The following is an 18,250-nucleotide window of genomic DNA, read 5'->3' as shown; positions in this document are numbered from 1 at the left end:
AGAAAGTGAATAAGGAAAAGTTATTTACTTGTTTCCATAATACAAGAACTAGGGGCCACCAAATGAAATTAATGGGCACCAGGTTGAAAACAAATAAAAAGAAGTTCTTCTTCACACAGCGCATAGTCAATCTATGGAACTCCTTGCTTGAGGAGGCAGTGAAGGTTAGGACTATAACAGGGTTTAAAAGAGAACTAGATAAATTCCTGGAGGTTAAATCCATAAATGGCTATTAGCCAGTATGAGTAAGGAATGGTGTTCCCAACCTCTGTTTGTCAGAGGGTGGAGATGGATGGCAGGAGAGAGATTGCTTGGTCATTACCGGTTCGATTCACTCCCTCTTGAACACCTGGCATTGGCCACTGTCAGGGTACGGGGTGGGGAACTGGCTTGCCCAAATCCAGTCCTTAAGGCTTGTCCCCCACCCAGCCCTGGGGAGCCTGTGTTGGTGCTCCAACCCCCATCTCCCGTGGGGCTGGAGCACACAAAATCTACTAGCCTGGAGCCCCCTAGGCTCTGTTGTGTGAGGGGAGTGTCTTTCTGCTTCTCAGTCGTGGGATGTGTCAGAGAGGGTTTTTTCTTTTGCTTCTCACTTGTGTGCGGCTCCCGACTAATTTTTCTGTGGGTTAGAGGCCCCCCAATCCAATAAAAAGTTTCCCACTCCTGGCCTAAAAGCTGGATTGGTGAGGGAATAGGATGCATTGGGCTTGCTTGGGGTGAAAATAGGGGAGTAATAGAGGATCCCCCTATTCATCAGAATGCAGCCATCCTCTGCTCTGCTTATTCCACCAGAGGTTCCCCGGTCAGCTTGACGACCACTTTTTCAAGCACCCCCTAGAAAGCTATGCTCTCCCTACCACTTCACATCCCTGCTCCACTAATCAAATGTTCCAGGAGCTACAGCTGTGGTTTGGTGGAAGTGAGAGGGGCTGTGTGGAGTTAGAGAGATTCAGAGATGCATATGTGGCTTGGCACCATGGGAGGTGATAAGCACTTGGTATGCACATTCAAAGAAAAAATGCCATTTACAATCTCCCTGTACCTCAGCAACATGAAGGGTTTTAATTCATGGCCTTTTAGATCCCTGGTGAACCACAATCACTGGATGAGAGCAAAAAGAGTGATAGAGAGACAGAGAGGGGCTCTATAATCTGATGGCTACAACACTGAGCAGAGGATATGGGTGGGCAGGAGACATGGGTTCCAGTCCCCATGCCATTGAATACTCAACAGTTTCATATCAAATGGGACAATTTCCGCACAGAAATTGAGACACACCAACCACTGAACACCCTATGAGTCTGGGTGGTTTGAGCACACCACCCAGGAAGAGGAGGGGAAATCTGGCTTCAAGTCTCTGCTCCTGGAGGTGCTACCATAAAGGAAGAATACAGGGGGGCTCTACCATCACCGCTGTTCAGTCAATCAAGTAAAGAACTTTTTCAGTGTGCCCAAAATGCTAAAAACTGTCATTTTCAGTTCGGGTCAAACTAATTTTACCTTCTTCCTAATTTTTCAGAACTGATAACGAACAACAACGACAACAAAAGCCGCACCAAGTGATTTCCACAGCTCTAATTACAATGTCTTTAGGACAGAGGTTTTTTTCTTTTCGGCTCTCACCAATATATTCTTTTGCTTCCTTTTCATTGGGGCCAAAAGAGGATATTTCCTTTCATGGCAAGGGACACATACTGGACTTATTTCATTCAAACAAATTATTTCAATCAAAATGCAGGACTATGTAGCACTTTAAAGACTAACAAGATGGTTTATTAGATGCTGAGCTTTTGTGGGCCAGACCCACTTCCTCAGATCAAATAGTGGAATAAAACAGTCACAACCATATATACCAAAGGATACAATTAAAAAAATGAACACATATGAAAAGGACAAATCACATTTCAGAACAGAAGGGGGATGCGGGGGGGGGGAGAAGGTAAGTGTCTGTGAATTAATGATATTAGAGGTGGGGAAAGTCTAATATCATTAATTCACAGACACTTACCTTCCTCCCCCCCCCCCCCCGCCCGCATCCCCCTTCTGTTCTGAAATGTGATTTGTCCTTTTCATATGTGTTCATTTTTTTTAATTGTATCCTTTGGTATATATGGTAGCTCATCATCTAATAAACCATCTTGTTAGTCTTCAAAGTGCTACATAGTCCTGCATTTTGCTTCAGCTACACCAGACTAACATGGCTACATTTCTATTACTAAATTATTTCAATGTAATTTATTACTGTTATGTTTTTATACTCTTTGCTTCTCTATAACATTATATTTGTTTTCCTTTGATTTTCTGTACTTTCCATTTCAGATTGGTTAATTATGCTTTGCTGGGATTATTTTTGTTGGCAGATGCCATCACCATAAGTAATGAATGCTTTGACTAGACCCACACCACTATTAGTCACCTACATGATTAACTGATAAGCGTGGTCTCATCTGTTAATCCTGTCGACTACCTGTACTCCCCCCTGCCCTTTGCTGCCTCTGCAGAGGCAGCAAAGTGGGGGAGAATGGGAGCTGGTGCCTGTGAAGAGCTGTTTTAAGCAGGCTCCTCATGAACACCAGATCTGCCTCCCACTGCTCCCCTCTCCCTCACACTGCTGCCTCTGATAGAGAGGCAGCAGCATGGAGGGTGAGGAGGGGCAGGCTAGAGGCAATACTCTCTGGACTTCCCTGCCCTCCCACTTGCTGCTTCAAGGCAGGCAAGAGCCAGTGCTGGGGGGAGCTGTCTTAAAGCTACTCTCCTGCCCCCCCCCCCGCCCTGTTGCCTCTATGAGGGGCTGCTGCCCACAGAGGTAGCAGCATGATGAATCGGGCAGCTGATTTGTACCAAAAGTATTTAAACTGGCTCCCCGGTGGACTGGCTCCTGCCTGCCACCCTGTGCTCCCCCATCTGATACAGAGGCAGCAGCATGAGGTGGCAGGGGGCTCCTCGAGAATGGGGATGGGAGTACATTGGCTGCCAGCCCTGCCTGTGGAGACTATCGAATAATCGTGTAACCCTTAAAACTGCAAGCAGTTACATGACTATTCAATTACACGATATCTAACATCCCTAATCACTGTTTAAATGTTTTTTATTTTTAAGTAAATATTATGGTCAATATAACTTATGTAGTAGATTTCAAAAATAAACTAGACATTATAGTTTGTTTATATCTAAAACATTTCAAATATTGCCATGATGTGGTAGACATATATATCCTTTATGGATTACTATTAAAAGTTTTCAAAGGCATAATTCCAACATACAATTAATTCAAAAAGATCTTTAAAAAGTCAGCAAACAATTCACTGATAACATTTTTAAAAAATGGCTGTTCTTATATTTGAAAGGCATATCTATCACCCAAACTGAAACATATATATAACTTTATTCTAAATAAGGATGTTAAATATTGCGTAATTTACTAGTTGAGTAGTTAATGGAATTTCCTGCTGGGGCTCTTGTACATTTCAAAGGAGGAACGCGGAACTCTGCATGTAGCCTCGGGCCAGTGGGAAGTCCTGCTGATTCCTGGCTACATGCGGGTGCCAGTTTTGAAATGTACAAGAGTCTCCAGTGGGAGCGCCCTAATGGAGTCTGGGGTCAGCAAGGGACTCAGAGTCCCCTGCTGACCCTGGGCTCCATGCTGAGCTGCTGCTTTGAAATGCCATGTGGAGCCCAGGTCATCTGGGGTCTCCCCACCTGATCCTGGGCTCCCTGCAGCATTTCCGCGGAACCCAGGTTTCCACAGAACCGCCATCTCTGTGTCCAGCTGACACCAGGCTCCATGAAAATGCCACAGCGGCATTTCAAAGGGGCAGCATCGCACAGCTGATCACGGGCTCAGCTGTGCGGCACTGCCCCTTTGAAACTCTGCCTCAGCGTTTCAAAGCAGCACCACAAGGGGATGACTCTGGGCTCCATGCGGCGCTGCCCCTTTGAAATGCCACGATCAGTCTCCAGGGCCTGGAAGCCGGGGAAGAAGGGCGTGCTAATTGCCAGCATCTACTCAGCAGGCCACAGCCTCACTCCAAGGAGGTCTAAGGCCCTGGGAGGTGCCTGTTACCATGTGCTAAGCAAGTTTCCTCCATACAGTTCAGCCAATGCTTTGCAATCCTCGACCACAGCATCCCCGGAAAGTCCCCTTCAGCTCCAGCCCGACTCAGGCTCCTCTTCAGCACAGGCTGCCTGCACAGAGGGGTCGGCTGTGTGTAACCAGGGATCTCTGGCCCACCTCGACTCATTCTCTTGTTCCCTACAGTGGGACTGGTGATGAAAAGTTTTCCAGCATCTTCACCAGATCTTCCGCCGGGGCTGCTGCTTTGAAGTACCTCCCCTTCCCGCCCCCTTTGCTGCCTCTATCTGATGGAGACAGCAAGGGGGGTGGAGGGAATTGACTAGTCAACAAGTCCTTAACATCTTTAATTCAAAATACATAAAATTATGACAGTGAAAGCGTTGTTATCCGGCACTCTGTTAACCAGAAAACTTTGTTAACTGGCATTGCCCCGAATCACAATAGTGTCATATTTTCAGGCGCACCGGCTTGGCTTGGTTTACCATGATTGGCTTAACAATTTTTTATTTAAGTAGTACTAATCTTTAACTGAAAACAGAAATGTGACACCAACTTCCTCACAATACAAAACTACCAATATTAAAAACTTGAGTTTTACTCTTATTGTTCATTGGTTTTTCCTAGGTTGATGACACCCTCAGATAACCGGAATTTTTAGATAACCGGAAAGCTCGGGAATTAGGGCATTCTGGTTAACACAGGTTTTACTGTATAATGTTCACATTGTAGCATTCCTTATTGACTTCTTAGTATGTTGGACTCTGAGTCAACTTTAGAATGTTATTTTTTAAATACATATGAACTTTAATACACAAGAGATAGATACTACTAAATATCTTGCAATTTATTTCATATTCATATAGATGCTTTCATTTTAAAAAGTAATCATTTAACAAAAAAAAAACAACAACAAAAAAGATTGCAAAATAAAAAGATACTCCCTTGGGCATTTACCAAAACTTCACTCAGCATTTACTCATTTTTCTACTTCCCCAAAAAAGCCTGGGGGAAGGAGAGAGGCAGGTCTTTGAAGAGTACCCTGCAGTTTACCAAAACTGGCCTTTGATACTACAAAGATAAGGTAGTGATTTCCCAAGCCAAGAACCCACTAGTAAAAATGCCCTTCCTGCTTTAAATTATTTTTTAAAAGTCAGAGGATTGTTCTATCATGTGACTGTTGATGGCAGCTACCATGAAATCAGAAGAACAGAGACTTGGTAAGACCCAAAAAACATTTAGGGTGTTATAGGGAATAAAAGAAAAATACAGTACACAACTGAGAATATTAAAAAACCTAAAAATTCTTTAAGATAGTTGTAAACAGTACAAGGACATAAATATAAGCTGTATTATAAGAAAATGAAAGCCACTAAAACCACACAAGTGTGTTCATCTGTCTGATATAAAGCAGGAAAAAACCCAAAATAGTTTGTTTTGCAACCTTCTTCAACATTCTTATTGTTTTAGTTTATAGATCATACATCATATCTACTGGTGTATTGTACCTTTGCAAACAATTCATGCAAATATCAGTTCATCACCAACTGTAAATTTTAGGTACATGTGGACAATATAAAGTATAGGTTGGACCTCCTTCATCCAGCAACCTCAGGACCTGACTAGTACTGTACAAAGGGATTTGCTGGACAAAGGGAGGTCCCTCCCAACATGGCCCATACTGTCCTGCTGCCCCCAGCTAGGGCTCCAGCCTAGCCCCACAGCTGCCTGCCTGGACCTGGCTGCCACTGAAGTCAGAGCTCTGCAGCCAGGGACAGAGCCCCTGGCTACCGTCACTGCCGGAGCTCCGGGGCCAGAGTTCCACAGCTGCTGCTGCCAGGCCCCCGCTACCACCTGGCCGCAGTGGCCAGAGCTCCATGCTGCGCCACCCACCCCTCCGCGCCCTGCCCCCTGGCTCCCAGCTAAGTCTCCGTGTCCTCACTGCAGCTTCTGCCCCATGGCACAACCTTCCTATACCTAGGCTCTGTGGTCCAGGAACATCCGATGTATGGAGGTACAACCTATACTATTCCCTTCATTAACTTTTGACAAATAAAATGTGCTGGTAATCTCCAGATGATACAATAATCTCCAGAAAGTGTCAAAATACATGTATGGACAGATACACAATAGGAACATAAGCAAGGCCATCATGGGTCAGCCTAATGATCCATCTAGACCCTGGTGACCAACACACTAGCCACATGTGGCTATTTGGCAGTTGAGTGTGACTAGTTCACTACAGCAGTAGCCACTGTACTGGCTACTGCTTCAGACTGGTTGGATATCATGGATCTAACCCATTACTCTGCTTTCTGACAATGGCCAGTGCTAGATGCCTCAGACGGTATTACCAAAACAAGGCAATTATCAAGTGACCCATCTTTTGTCTCCTTCCGGCAGTTACAGGTTTAGGGACACCCAGTGCACAGGCTTCAGTCCCTAAGCATCTTGGCTAATAGCCAGTGACACCTCTATCCTCCATGAATCTTTCTCCTAGTGTAAGTTGACACTGCACAGCTATTTTAGGATACCAGAGGTATCCCAAAACAGCCACCCCACATCTTAACAAGCTGCCCATCATTTCGAAATAATTTTTTAAATAAAGGGCACGCTATTTCAACATCACTGTAACCCTCAGTCCACAAGGGTTATTTCAAATTTCAAAATAAGATACACAATTTGCGTAACGCTAATTGCATATCTTATTTCGAGTTTAGGGTGCTATGTAGACGCACCCCAAAACAGATGTGCCTAAAATGGCTTAGCAAGCTCTGTCTGCCTTGGTTTGAAATCAAGTATTGATTCTTCTAGGTACTGGTAGTTCACAGCACTTTATTCCATACTATTCAGTGCAACTCCTCAAGCTCACTCCATGGAAGACTTCCTCAATCTGCCACCCTGAGAACGCGCCTCGAAGACATAATACCCCAGTGTGAGGGGTTGTCCATGTGCAGGACTGCCACATTCCATTGTGTTCCATTCACACAGATTTTTCCCCCCCCTTACAGGTGTTCTAAAGTGACATGCACATAAAGCACAGGCATGTGAGCTGAGGTGAATGCTGATCACATACAACGTTGACTGAAAAAACTGTGTGCTCCCTCTGCATCCAATCAAGTGCAGCTATTGGCACATCCCACAAGTTCTAGATAGCAAAACTACCCTATCCAGGGAGACTAACTGTCTTGGTTATGTCAGTCTTGCATCCCGCTGAGATCTGGGGGCCAATCATGAGGACCACTCAATAGACTTGGTTGTTCATCGCTGAGTTAGGCTAATGAGAAAGATACCTCACTCTGAAGCCTATTTAATTTACTCCTTGTAAGGGCAGTACATAATGAGAAATGGGTATACAAGTCCCGATGGACATGGATGGCCTGAATAGGTTATGCTGCTTGCAGTAGCTCAGTTATGACCAAACCTCCCTCATTAATGTTTGGACAACCTCCCACATGCTGCACCTCTCAGCCCCAACCCATCAATTGTGTTATGTGCACAAATACAGAGGTGATGTGTCACTAGGTTTGCCAGGTGTCCGGTATGGGCCCGGACAGTCTGGTAATTGCGTCTTCTATCCGGTAAAAAAAAAAAAAAAAACAGAAAATACCGGACATGTAAAATGTCCGGTGTTTTCTATTTGTCTCAGACGGAAGGCCGCAGGAAACATTCTTCCCTGCCATGTCTGGTAGGGGGAGGAGGGAGCATGGGGATTTAAAGGCATGGTGACTTTTTTTTGCTCAACACCTTTGGTCCCTGTTTTCTTTGGTCCCTTCTCCCCTTCCCACTCCCTTCCCCCCCTCCCCCCCAAACCATGTTTGGTATTTTTAGTGAAACTATCTGGCAACCCTGTGTGTCACACTTCAATTCCATACTGAAGCACGTAAAATTCACTTTTGCACTAGGGATGTTAGGAAGCATATAATTCGATAATCATGTAGCAGACAACAATATCATCCGTTACATGATCAACCCGTAAGTGGCTCAGCGCTTAAAGGTGTTTAAGAGCCAGCGATCAGGCATGCTGGCTCAGTCCTGTCTCGCGCCAGGTCCCAACAACTACATGCAGAGTTTTGAAAAGGAACAAAAAACCAATACACAAACAAAGCCAAATCACAATTTACAGCAAGTTGTGCCAAATGATAATATAGTCCAACTTACTCTTTTACTCAGGCAAATAACCGGCCACATACTACAACCTAATGTACAGCAGCAACAAAGGCAGCCACAAAGTAGCCATCGGACATTAACTGGAAGGTTCTTCTTAAGACAACTGTTAACTCTGCTGATGCTGGCTTTAAATTCTTCAGGTGCAACCTGTGAGGGGGAAAAAAAAATACAGTACTACTGCAGTATAATTTAAACGATGAGTATTCCTGCAAAGTCAACTACATGTAAAAACCCAAATAATCTTTTCTAGTAGCAAAATCTTGTTACCCAAATTCTAAGTTTTAGAGACTCTTATAGTACATTTGTAACTGATTCTTATCCATAGAGGCTCACCTTTCCTGTCAATGATGAAGGAAATTCAGCTTCAAATTTGTTGCTTAGTCCAAACCTGAAAAGGAATAAAAACAGATCATATCAGAAACACAATAATTCAATGAAGAGATTAACAAACATGTCATTATGAAGGCTCCTTTCCAAAAGCAAACCAAATTAAAAAAAAATCATCACATTTCTATCTGAAAATATATCTATTATTGTTAAAAAAAAACTTCTAAAATTACCATAACTGAAGAAGTTTAGAAGAAAAAAAGCTTGCCTTTTTCCATCTTTTTTTACTCTGACATACACTTTATGTAATCTATTTTTGGTATGTCTGTACAACATAACCTATGTCAGCATAACTGGAGAAGACTGGAGAAGGCAGAAGACTAAAAAAGGCAAATATAGTGCTCATTTATAAAAAAAGGAAATAAGAACGACCCAGGAAACTACAGACCAGTTAGTTTAACTTCTGTGCCAGGGAAGATAATGGAGCAAGTAATTAAGGAAATCATCTGTAAACACTTGGAAGGTGGCAAGGAGATAGGGAACAGCCAGCATGAATTTGTAAAGAATAAATCATGTCAAACCAATCTGATAGCTTTCTTTGATAGGATAATGAGCCTTGTGGATACGGGAGAAGAAGTGGATGTGGTATACCTAGATGTTAGTAAGGTGTTTGATATGGTCTCGCACGATATTCTTATCAATAAACTAGGCAAATATAACTTAGATGGGGCTACTATAAGGTGGGTGCATAACTGGATGGATAACCGTACTCAGAGAGTAGTTATTAATGGTTCACAATCCTGCGGAAAGGTATAACAAGTGGGGTTCCGCAGGGGTCTGTTTTGGGACTGTCTCTCTTCATCAACAATTTAGATACTGGCATAGAAAGTACGCTTATTAAGTTTGCAGATGATACCAAGCTGGGAGGGGTTGCGACTGCTCTGGAGGATAGGGTCATAATTCAAAATGATCTGGACAAATGGAGAAATGGTCTGAGGTAAACAGGATGAAGTTTAATAAAGACAAATGTAAAGTGCTCCACTTAGGAAGGAACAATCAGTTTCACACATACAGAATGGGAAGCGACAGTCCAGGGAGGAGTACGGCAAAAAAGGAATCTAGGGGTTATAGTGGACCACAAGCTGAATATGAGTCAGCAATGTGATGCTGTTGCAAAAAAAGCAAACATGATTCTGAGATGCATTAACAGGTGTGTTGTGAGCAAGACACGAGAAGTCATTCTTCCGCTCTACTCTGCGCTGGTTAGGCGTCAGCTGGAGTATTGTGTCCAGTTCTGGGCACCGCATTTCAAGAAGGATGTGGAGAAATTGGAGAGGGTCCAGAGAAGAGCAACAAGAATGATTAAAGGTCTAGAGAACATGACCTATGAAGGAAGGCTGAAAGAATTGGGTTTGTTTAGTTTAGAAAAGAGAAGACCGAGGGGGGATATGATAGCCATTTTCAGGTATCTAAAAGGGTGTCATGAGGAGGGAGAAAACTTGTCCATCTTGGCCTCTGAGGATAGAACAAGAAACAATGGGCTTAAACTGCAGCAAGGGAGGTTTAGGTTGGACATTAGGAAAAAGTTCCTAACTGTCAGGGCGGTTAAACACTGGAATAAATTGCCCAGGGAGGTTGTGGAATCTCCATCTGTCAGGGCGGTTAAACACTGGAATAAATTGCCCAGGGATCTCTGGATATATTTAAGAGTAGGTTAGATAAATGTCTATCAGGGATGGTCTAGACAGTATTTGGTCCTGCCATGGGGGTAGGGGACTGGACTCGATGACCTCTCGAGGTCCATTCCAGTCCTAGTATTCTATGATAACCCTCTAGTGTGGATGCATCATACACCTACAGAAGGAGTTTTTCTGCTGGCGTGGAAACAGTACCTTCCTGAACTAGGGATGTGAGTCAACTAGTTTTTATCTGATAAGCAAATGCTTATTGGATAGTTGTCATGCTAGTCAACTGGTTGCTTCTCTCCCTCCCTTGCTGTCTCTTTCTGATAGAGGAAGTGGGGGGGGGGGGGGAGAAGAGAGGAGATGAGGAGGGGGTACTTCAAAGTGGCAGCTAGGGTGTCCCCAGGCTGCACACAGCATTTCAAAGTGGCAGGGCAGCGTGGAGCCCAGGATCAGCTGGGGACTCACCCATTGACTCCAGGCTCCATGCAGCACTGCTGCTTTGAAATGCCATGTGGAGCTTGGGGTCTGGCCCGAGCTCCAAGTGGAGCTGCCACTTTGAAGTGTTCCCTCTTCTCCCCCGCTCTTGTTGCTCAGGCTTATCAGTTAATCCTAATGACTATATGCAGTCCCCCCTTGCTGCCTCTCTATCAGAGGCAGCACAGAAGGGGAGGGGAGGGGAGGGGAGGGGCTGAGGCGGTCCCCACGAGCACCGGATCACACCGAGCTGCTTGCCCCCACCCCAACCCTAATGCCTCTGATAGAGAGGCAGAAGCGTGGATAGTGAGGGAGGCAGGTGGGAGCTAGTACATGCTAGTACTCCCCGTATATATTGGCTCCTGTGGAGCCAGCTGCCCTCCCCTGCTGCCTTCCACAGAGGTGATGGGGGGGGGGGAGGCACGTGGGAGCCGGTTCTTGGGAAGCCCGCTTAAAAGAGGCTTGGGGGAGCCTCCCCACACAGAGGCTGCTGCTATCCTGTACATAGGGGACTCCCTGGGAGCAGGGCCAGGAGTGCACTGGCTGCTGGTCCTGGCCCCAGGGACCACCAAATAATCATATAACTGCTCAGAGTTGGTGCAGTTACACGATTATTAAATGAAACGACATCTAACATTCCTAACTTTAACTATCAACATACTAGCTTAAATAAAAAAAAAAAATTACAGCCACAGCTGCATGAATCAAGTCAATAATACATTATATAAGTCACTGTGCAATGACAACAGGATTAGATTCCACAGCAATACATAATATGACTATTACATTCATTTAATTAACATGTACGACTTGATATGCACTGCTGTGCTACATTTTGGAAATATATTGCACAGGTATTTCCTTCTTTGGACTGCCATTTTCTAACTCTTGTTCTACGATGACATTGGTTGGGATTCAGTCACTTCATCTTAATCACAACAGTTTAGTAAATATGCCTCGAGGTTTCAGAATCCCTTTCAATGGGATGTTTTTACTGCTAGAGAATCAAATTTATCCCCTACCTTAAATATATAATTTAATTAAACGGTAGTCTACTCTTGAGATTTACTACTTAGGCTCTACACTTGCAGCACTGACGTGCTGCCATGGACTACAGTACAGGCAGTCCCCAGGTTACGTACAAGATAGGGACTGTAGGTTTTTTCTTAAGTTGAATTTGTATGTAAGTCGGAACTGGTACATATTATAGGGGAAACTCTAGCCAAACATTTCTCCAGAGCTCAGTTTTATTCTCCCACACCTCACTTCCCTCAGTCCTTTATTCTCAAGCTGAGGTGTCTGCTGAGAAAAGCCACTCCGCGTCTCCCTGGTCTGCTGGGGGGGGGGGGGGGGGCGGGCTCTAGCTTCGCATCTCCCTGGTCTGCTGGAGGGAAGCAGCTAGTGCAGGGTTGCCTCACCCTGTTTGTAAGTAGGGATCTGATGTAAATCGGATCCATGTAACCCGGGGACTGCCTGTACTTAAAAATGATGGTGTGGTTGCAACACCAGCACTAGGAGAGAGCTATCCTAGTACTTTAGTAAAACCACTTTTATGAGCAGTGTAGCTCCCAGTGCTGGGAGACCATTTACACTGGCAAGTTACTGCACTGAAACTTGCTGCATTCAGAGGGGTCATTTTTCACACACTTGAGCAAGAAAGTTTCAGTGCAATAACTTGATAGTGTAGACAATCCCTTAATTTTACTTCAAACTCAGGATAGTGGAAATGAATGTATTTGCTCAACAATCCTGTTTTTTAAACAAACACAGACAGAGATAAAAATCTATTTATTTATTTGAGATTGGTTACTCTATTTACAACTTTTGGCTGATGTACATTAAACATGTTAATGGAAGCATTTTCTAAACTTGGGGTAAGAATACAAGAACTGAATTCCTTGGTGTATTTACTGTCTTGTTAAAAAACAAAAAAAACAAACAAAAAAACCACACAAAGATGGGAGTAGATGAGTTGCCTTTCAGTATGGATTTGAATTTGAAGGATTTACCCTTCTGCGATTATTTGTAAAACTCAGTCCAAAGCAAACCATTTCCATATTTGAAAAAATTAGGAAAAACACCCTCTCAAATGCTGAAAAGCAGGAAAACACAAAACACAGTGGGATAGAGAAGTTCTCTAGGAACTTTAAAACTATTGTTTTATGAAGAGCATATAATGTAGATGCAGGGCTGGAAGCAAATGCTGAAGAACTTTTATGATTCAGGCAACTATGGTACAGTCTTCCAGACTGACTAGATCTCATTTTCAGCTTAAAGTAAATAAGGTGAAAAAAAGAGGACTGCTGAAACTGACATTGTAAAAATTAAAAGATCGGGATTTCTGTCACTGACCTCAAGAGAAAACTTGGAGATATGGCCGTAGACTAGGGATGTTAAATATTGATTAACCTCATGAATTCTTATCGGTTACTCAACTATTCATTATTCCCCAGGGGTGAGGCCTGCAGCCAGTGCACTCCACCCCCACTCCCAAGGAGCTCTCTGCCCCTTGGCCCTGCAGCTTCTGTATCAGAGGCAACAGCGTAGGGTGCCAGGCGGGAGCTGGTCCAGGAAGGGAGCCAGTTTAAAAACCAGCTGATACAGAGGCATCAGCAGCCCCTGTCCATTGGGGATCTGTGCTCCCAAACCCAGCATGAGCCGAAACTGAGCCGGGCTGCCTGCCCACCTGGTTCCTAATACACTTGAAATTCAGAGCCACAGTAGGGATTGGTCCCAGACCAGGTGAAAGCTGGGACTAAGCTGGGCTGCTGGCCAGCCTGCTAAAAAATGTACTGGTGGAAGGCGGGGAATGCATGTAGTCTATAGCTTTTGCTTATCAGTTAATCGGTTAGTTGACTATACTATTACATCTCTACCATAGAGTAGGGACGTTAATGGTATATCGGTTAACTGATGGTCTGGCTGTGCTGACTAGCTGCTAACATCCTTAGTTAGAAATGTCACTTTGTAGCATTAGTTAATGTTCATGTGAAAAAATTTAATTACAAAACATCATCCAACATCATTTCAAGAGAAAAATAAAACAACTAGGGATGTTAGATGTTGTTTAATTTAATAATCATGTAACCACACCAAATCTTAGCAGTTACATGATTATTCTATGGTCCTCCGAGCCCCCCCCCCCCAAGGTAGTCCCCTACCACACTGTGCTGCTGCCTCTTGGGGTAGCACAAAGGGGTGGGGGGGAGGCATCCCTGCAAAGCCGGCTCCTTCCCTGAGCACTAGCTCCCAACTGCACTCCCCACTACTTTTGTGGGTGGCAGCCGGGTGGGGGAGGGGGCGACGGCTCTGTGGAGCCGGTACACACGGAGAACCAGCTTAAAAGCTGGCTCCCCACACATACAAAGTGCCCCCTCACCCTCTGTGCTGCTGCTTCGCTAATCAGAGGTAACAGCATGGGTTGGAGGGGGGGGGACAGTTTCGAAAGATCCGGTACTCATGGGAAGCTGACTCAAAAGCCAGCTCTCCACAGGCACTGGCTCTCACCTCCCCCGGCCTTAGTGCCTCTGATAAAGGGGCAGCATGGGAATGGGGGTAGTCGTTTGGATTAACCAGTAAACCCAGGCTTATCAGTTAATCGCTTAAATGACTAAATGCTAACATCCCTAAAAATGACTTTAAAGTGGAGATGAAGTAGAGCACATACATCAGTAACTTAAGGGTAAATAGCACAAGGATATTGTATTTATTTACAAAACAAGCACTAATTCTGAATTTCATGAGTATTCAAACTCAAAAGAAATCCAAACATATTAAAGTATGGAAATATGAAAATAAGGCATGCAAGTATCCTTAACTGTGCTCTGCAGTGATATGGTGGGGAAAAATATGAACGTCCGCTTCTGCAACAATCGTAAGGTGTCTTTAAAAATCAATTCCAGTTAATCTAGAACCACAACACTGAACAGCACTAATTCCCCCGCTGATCCCAGGCTCCATGCTGTGCTGCCGCTTTGAAATGCCAAGTAGAGCGAGCCTGGGGTCAACCTTGGACTCTGTGCAGCATTTTCCCCAAATCCGGGGTCAGCTGGGAACTCCCCAGGTAATCTCGGGCTCCAGTGCGGCATTTCAAAGTGGCAGCGTCACATGGAGCCCAGCAACAGCTGGGGACTCCCCAGCTGACTCCTGGTTCTGCAGAAATGCCACAGGGAGCCCAGGGTCAGTTAGGGAGTCCAGATTTTCTCTGGAGTCTGGATCTTGACTATATTTTGACAAAGAAATTTGGACCTTGACAAATAATAGTTGATTACCTCTGCATTAAACATTTTATTTGGACAGTATTCACCTGCATTCCCTTTGTTATTTTTTTCTAAGATGGTGTGGGGTTTTTTTGTGTGTTTTTTTTTTTTAAAGACTAAGGATTCTTTCACACACAACCCATCTCTCCTTCTGTTGGATAACATTCAAGTAATAATTGGCTTTGACACGTTAATCTATAGTCATAAAAATTACTGATAATATAAATTCAATATTACAACTCCATTGCAAGATCAGAAAGGATATGACAACAGACTATGAAGGAGGAAGTTTTTAACTACAAATATAGTCAGCAACATTTTTAAATTGCACAGAGAGAATAATAAGTATTGCTTTTGCTTGCTAGATCTGTGATAAAATTTTCCAAACCTCCAAAATGCACATTTCTGTAAATCAAGGAAGAAATCTTTGCATGCAAATTCTGTAACAAAAATCTAAGAGAAAAACAGCTTTAACATCCTATCCCAAATACTTTTGAAATTTTCTAGTGTCAAAATACTTATTAAAGGAAACATGATGAAAAGTAGGAATTACAAAAAGTTTCAGTTTCATTAGGAGAGCTGAAAAACTCCAGTAGAAGTGTTCAATCTTCTCCGATGTCATTAAATTTAATAGATGTAATTTGGGGGAAGAGAGGGAAAATAGGTGGCTGAGCGAGGACATTCAGCCTATGTCTACCCAGCAGCTTTATTTCAGAATAACTGACATTATTCCGAAAAAGAATGTGTCTACACTCCAAACCATTATTTGGAAATAATGGCAAGCTGGAGGACTTCTTCCTTCGACTCCTGTAACCCTCATTTTACAAGTAACGGAAGTCCAAGGAAGAGTGGTCTTCCTTCAACTTTCCACTGTATAGACAGTGCCAAAAGCCTAATTAAGCTATTTCGATTTGAGCTAATCAGTTGTGTAGCTTAAGTTGCATAGCTTAATTCGACATTAGCCCTGCTGTGTACCCTCAGAGCATATTTAATACTAGGTGGGATATATAAACCTGAAGACCACCACTCAAAATAACTTTTGTGGAACTCTTTTGGCCATCCAAGAGCTCCGGTACCTGTACTAGAGATGAAAAGAAAAGAGAAAACAATTCACATGAACAGTTGGCAGGACTGGTAGCGTAGAGCCAAATTTCTTCTACAAGCTAGAAGTGTGAAGTCTTTTCCATGATTTCCCACCAGCGGGCTTTGATCTTAGCCCACAAAACCCACAATCAAGAGAGAGAAGAAAAGCATCTTAATTTCCTTTAATTCTAAGCCTTTTAAAATGAGAACAATGAAACTGTTGAAAACTAATGCATAATTACAGTTATAATTTTAATGTAGTATATGATCAGGACTATTTCACATATATCATTGGATGGTGGTAACATCTCAACCTCTAACATCTCTTTCAATGAGCACCAAAGCCCTTATGTAAACTTTAATTTCTCAGCAGAGAGGAAATCAATCTGTCTTTCCACATCAATATTTTCCATGACATTAGCAACACAGTAAAACAGTATTAATGAAAAGTTACCACGGTACTGTTAATATTACCCCCCAGCATCTTGGAGAACTCAACATCAGATGACAATAGGATACAGGTCTTTAACTTCTATGCTACTGTCTCAAATCCAGCTCAGTTCAGTAGTGAATGCATATGAAGAAGCTTCTTACGGCCTATTCTATCTTTTACATTTTTTTAAAAAGTGCCTAAGAGCGTCCACTACCACTGAGCACTTTTTTTTTAAACGAACTCTTAATAGAGCACATAAAACAACTGAGTCTGTTAAGTTACTAGAAATTAAGTACACTTATTTTAGAATCATCACCAGACCCCTCACTTATACCTGTTCAAAAAAACCAAAACCACCCTCAACAACAATACAGTCACCCTTATTACATGCCAAAAGCTAATGATGCTGGGCGTGCTTGTGCTGGTCAGACTGGCTGGCTGCTCTCATTTACTAAGACTTTTGAGAGCACTACAGATCGCTGGAGCTTGATAAAAGGAAGAGGCTAACACCGTGACTAACAAACGCATAAATAACTACAGAACTACAGGTTACGTTCTTGAACTATTTTTCCCCCAACGTCCCACTTCCTGACAGCTCATCGTTGGATTTAATACTCTGCATACCGCTGTTAGTCACGGCCCAGGTCAGTTTTGTTTACTTATCGCCCCAACGGGCGATTTGCCTGTGAAGATTTCTAGCCAAGCGCGCAGAAGTGTTTACAAAATGCAAGAGGCGACGCAGGGGGCACGCCACAGGTGCCCCCACTGTTGGCTACGAAGGAGCGCTGGGAGGAGGGAGAAGCCACACGCCCCCGACTTGCTGGGTTGGGAAGTTCAAAGCCAGAGTCGTAGGCGAGCTCCTTGCAGCGGAGCGGCCGGGTCTCCAGCGGAACCAGCCGCCTGGCCCTTCCCAACCAGCTTGCAGACAGCAGGCACTCCGCTCGCCTCACAACCGCCCGGGGCACCGCCAGGGCCGAGCCAGCTCCCAGAGCAGGGGCTGGACGGGGCACAGCGCTGCCACCCCCCGCGCTGGAGCACCAGCTCGCCGCAGTCTCCCCGCGCCCCGGCCCCATCGCATGGCCGCGGCCTGCCCGCACCGGGCCAGCCCTTTCCCCGGCGCGGCCCTTACACGGTGACATGGCCAGAGCCGCGCACCACCACCGGGTCGGGTGAATACTTCAGCAGCTGCTCCTCCAGCGCCCGCTCCTCGTCCTCCTCCTCCTCGTAGATCTCGTCGAAATCCGCCATGGCCGGGCCGCGCGCTGTGTCCGGTACGGGGCGGCCGGGCTACCCCGGCGAGGCTGAGCCGGCGTCGCTGCGACTCAGGGGCAGGAAGCGCCCGTCGCTATCCGGGGAGGAGGAGGCACAACAACATCCGGGCCGGGCCGTGGCGCCGCCCCCAGCGCGGGAGCCACAGCAACAGCGCCGCCCAGGCCTCGCGAGAGCTTATGGGGGCGGGCTCCTGCGGCGCGCGGCCCGCGGCTCGGAGGCGAGCGCGGGTGTCCGTCCTGGGGTGGTGCCGCGCGGGCGGTGGTTTGACGGCGCCAGGCCTGGGTGGGCAAATGGTGCTCAGTGGGGGGAGGGAATTACTGCCGGGGCTTGGCCAGGCCACTTTGGGGATCCCGCCCCCTTTCCGCCTCTCCAGTTACAGCGGGGGAGGGCTAGGTTGGACATTAGGGAAATTATGTCACTAGGAGGGGGAAGCACTGGGATGGGTTACCTGGGGGGGGTGGAGTCTCCATCCATA

General features: G+C 45.0%; 1 protein-coding gene across 1 annotated transcript in view; it reads right to left on the bottom strand.

Moving 5' to 3' along the window:
* The window catches only part of CHIC2 (cysteine rich hydrophobic domain 2), a 29,525-nt gene extending 11,594 nt beyond the window's left edge, over positions 1 to 17,931 (bottom strand). The window contains exons 1-3 of the mRNA XM_075930413.1: positions 17,633 to 17,931; positions 8,576 to 8,630; positions 8,234 to 8,389 (exon numbers count right to left, since the gene is read on the bottom strand). Coding sequence (XP_075786528.1) covers positions 8,234 to 8,389; positions 8,576 to 8,630; positions 17,633 to 17,751 — 330 coding nt within the window. The 5' untranslated portion in view covers positions 17,752 to 17,931. The remainder of the gene's footprint in view (positions 1 to 8,233; positions 8,390 to 8,575; positions 8,631 to 17,632) is intronic.
* Positions 17,932 to 18,250: the final 319 nt, after the last annotated feature.

This window comes from Pelodiscus sinensis, chromosome 5, assembly GCF_049634645.1.
Source record: "Pelodiscus sinensis isolate JC-2024 chromosome 5, ASM4963464v1, whole genome shotgun sequence".
Taxonomy (NCBI): Eukaryota; Metazoa; Chordata; order Testudines; family Trionychidae; genus Pelodiscus; species Pelodiscus sinensis.
Note: the sequence above shows the minus strand (reverse complement) of the source record. Positions and strands in the feature narration are given on the sequence as shown.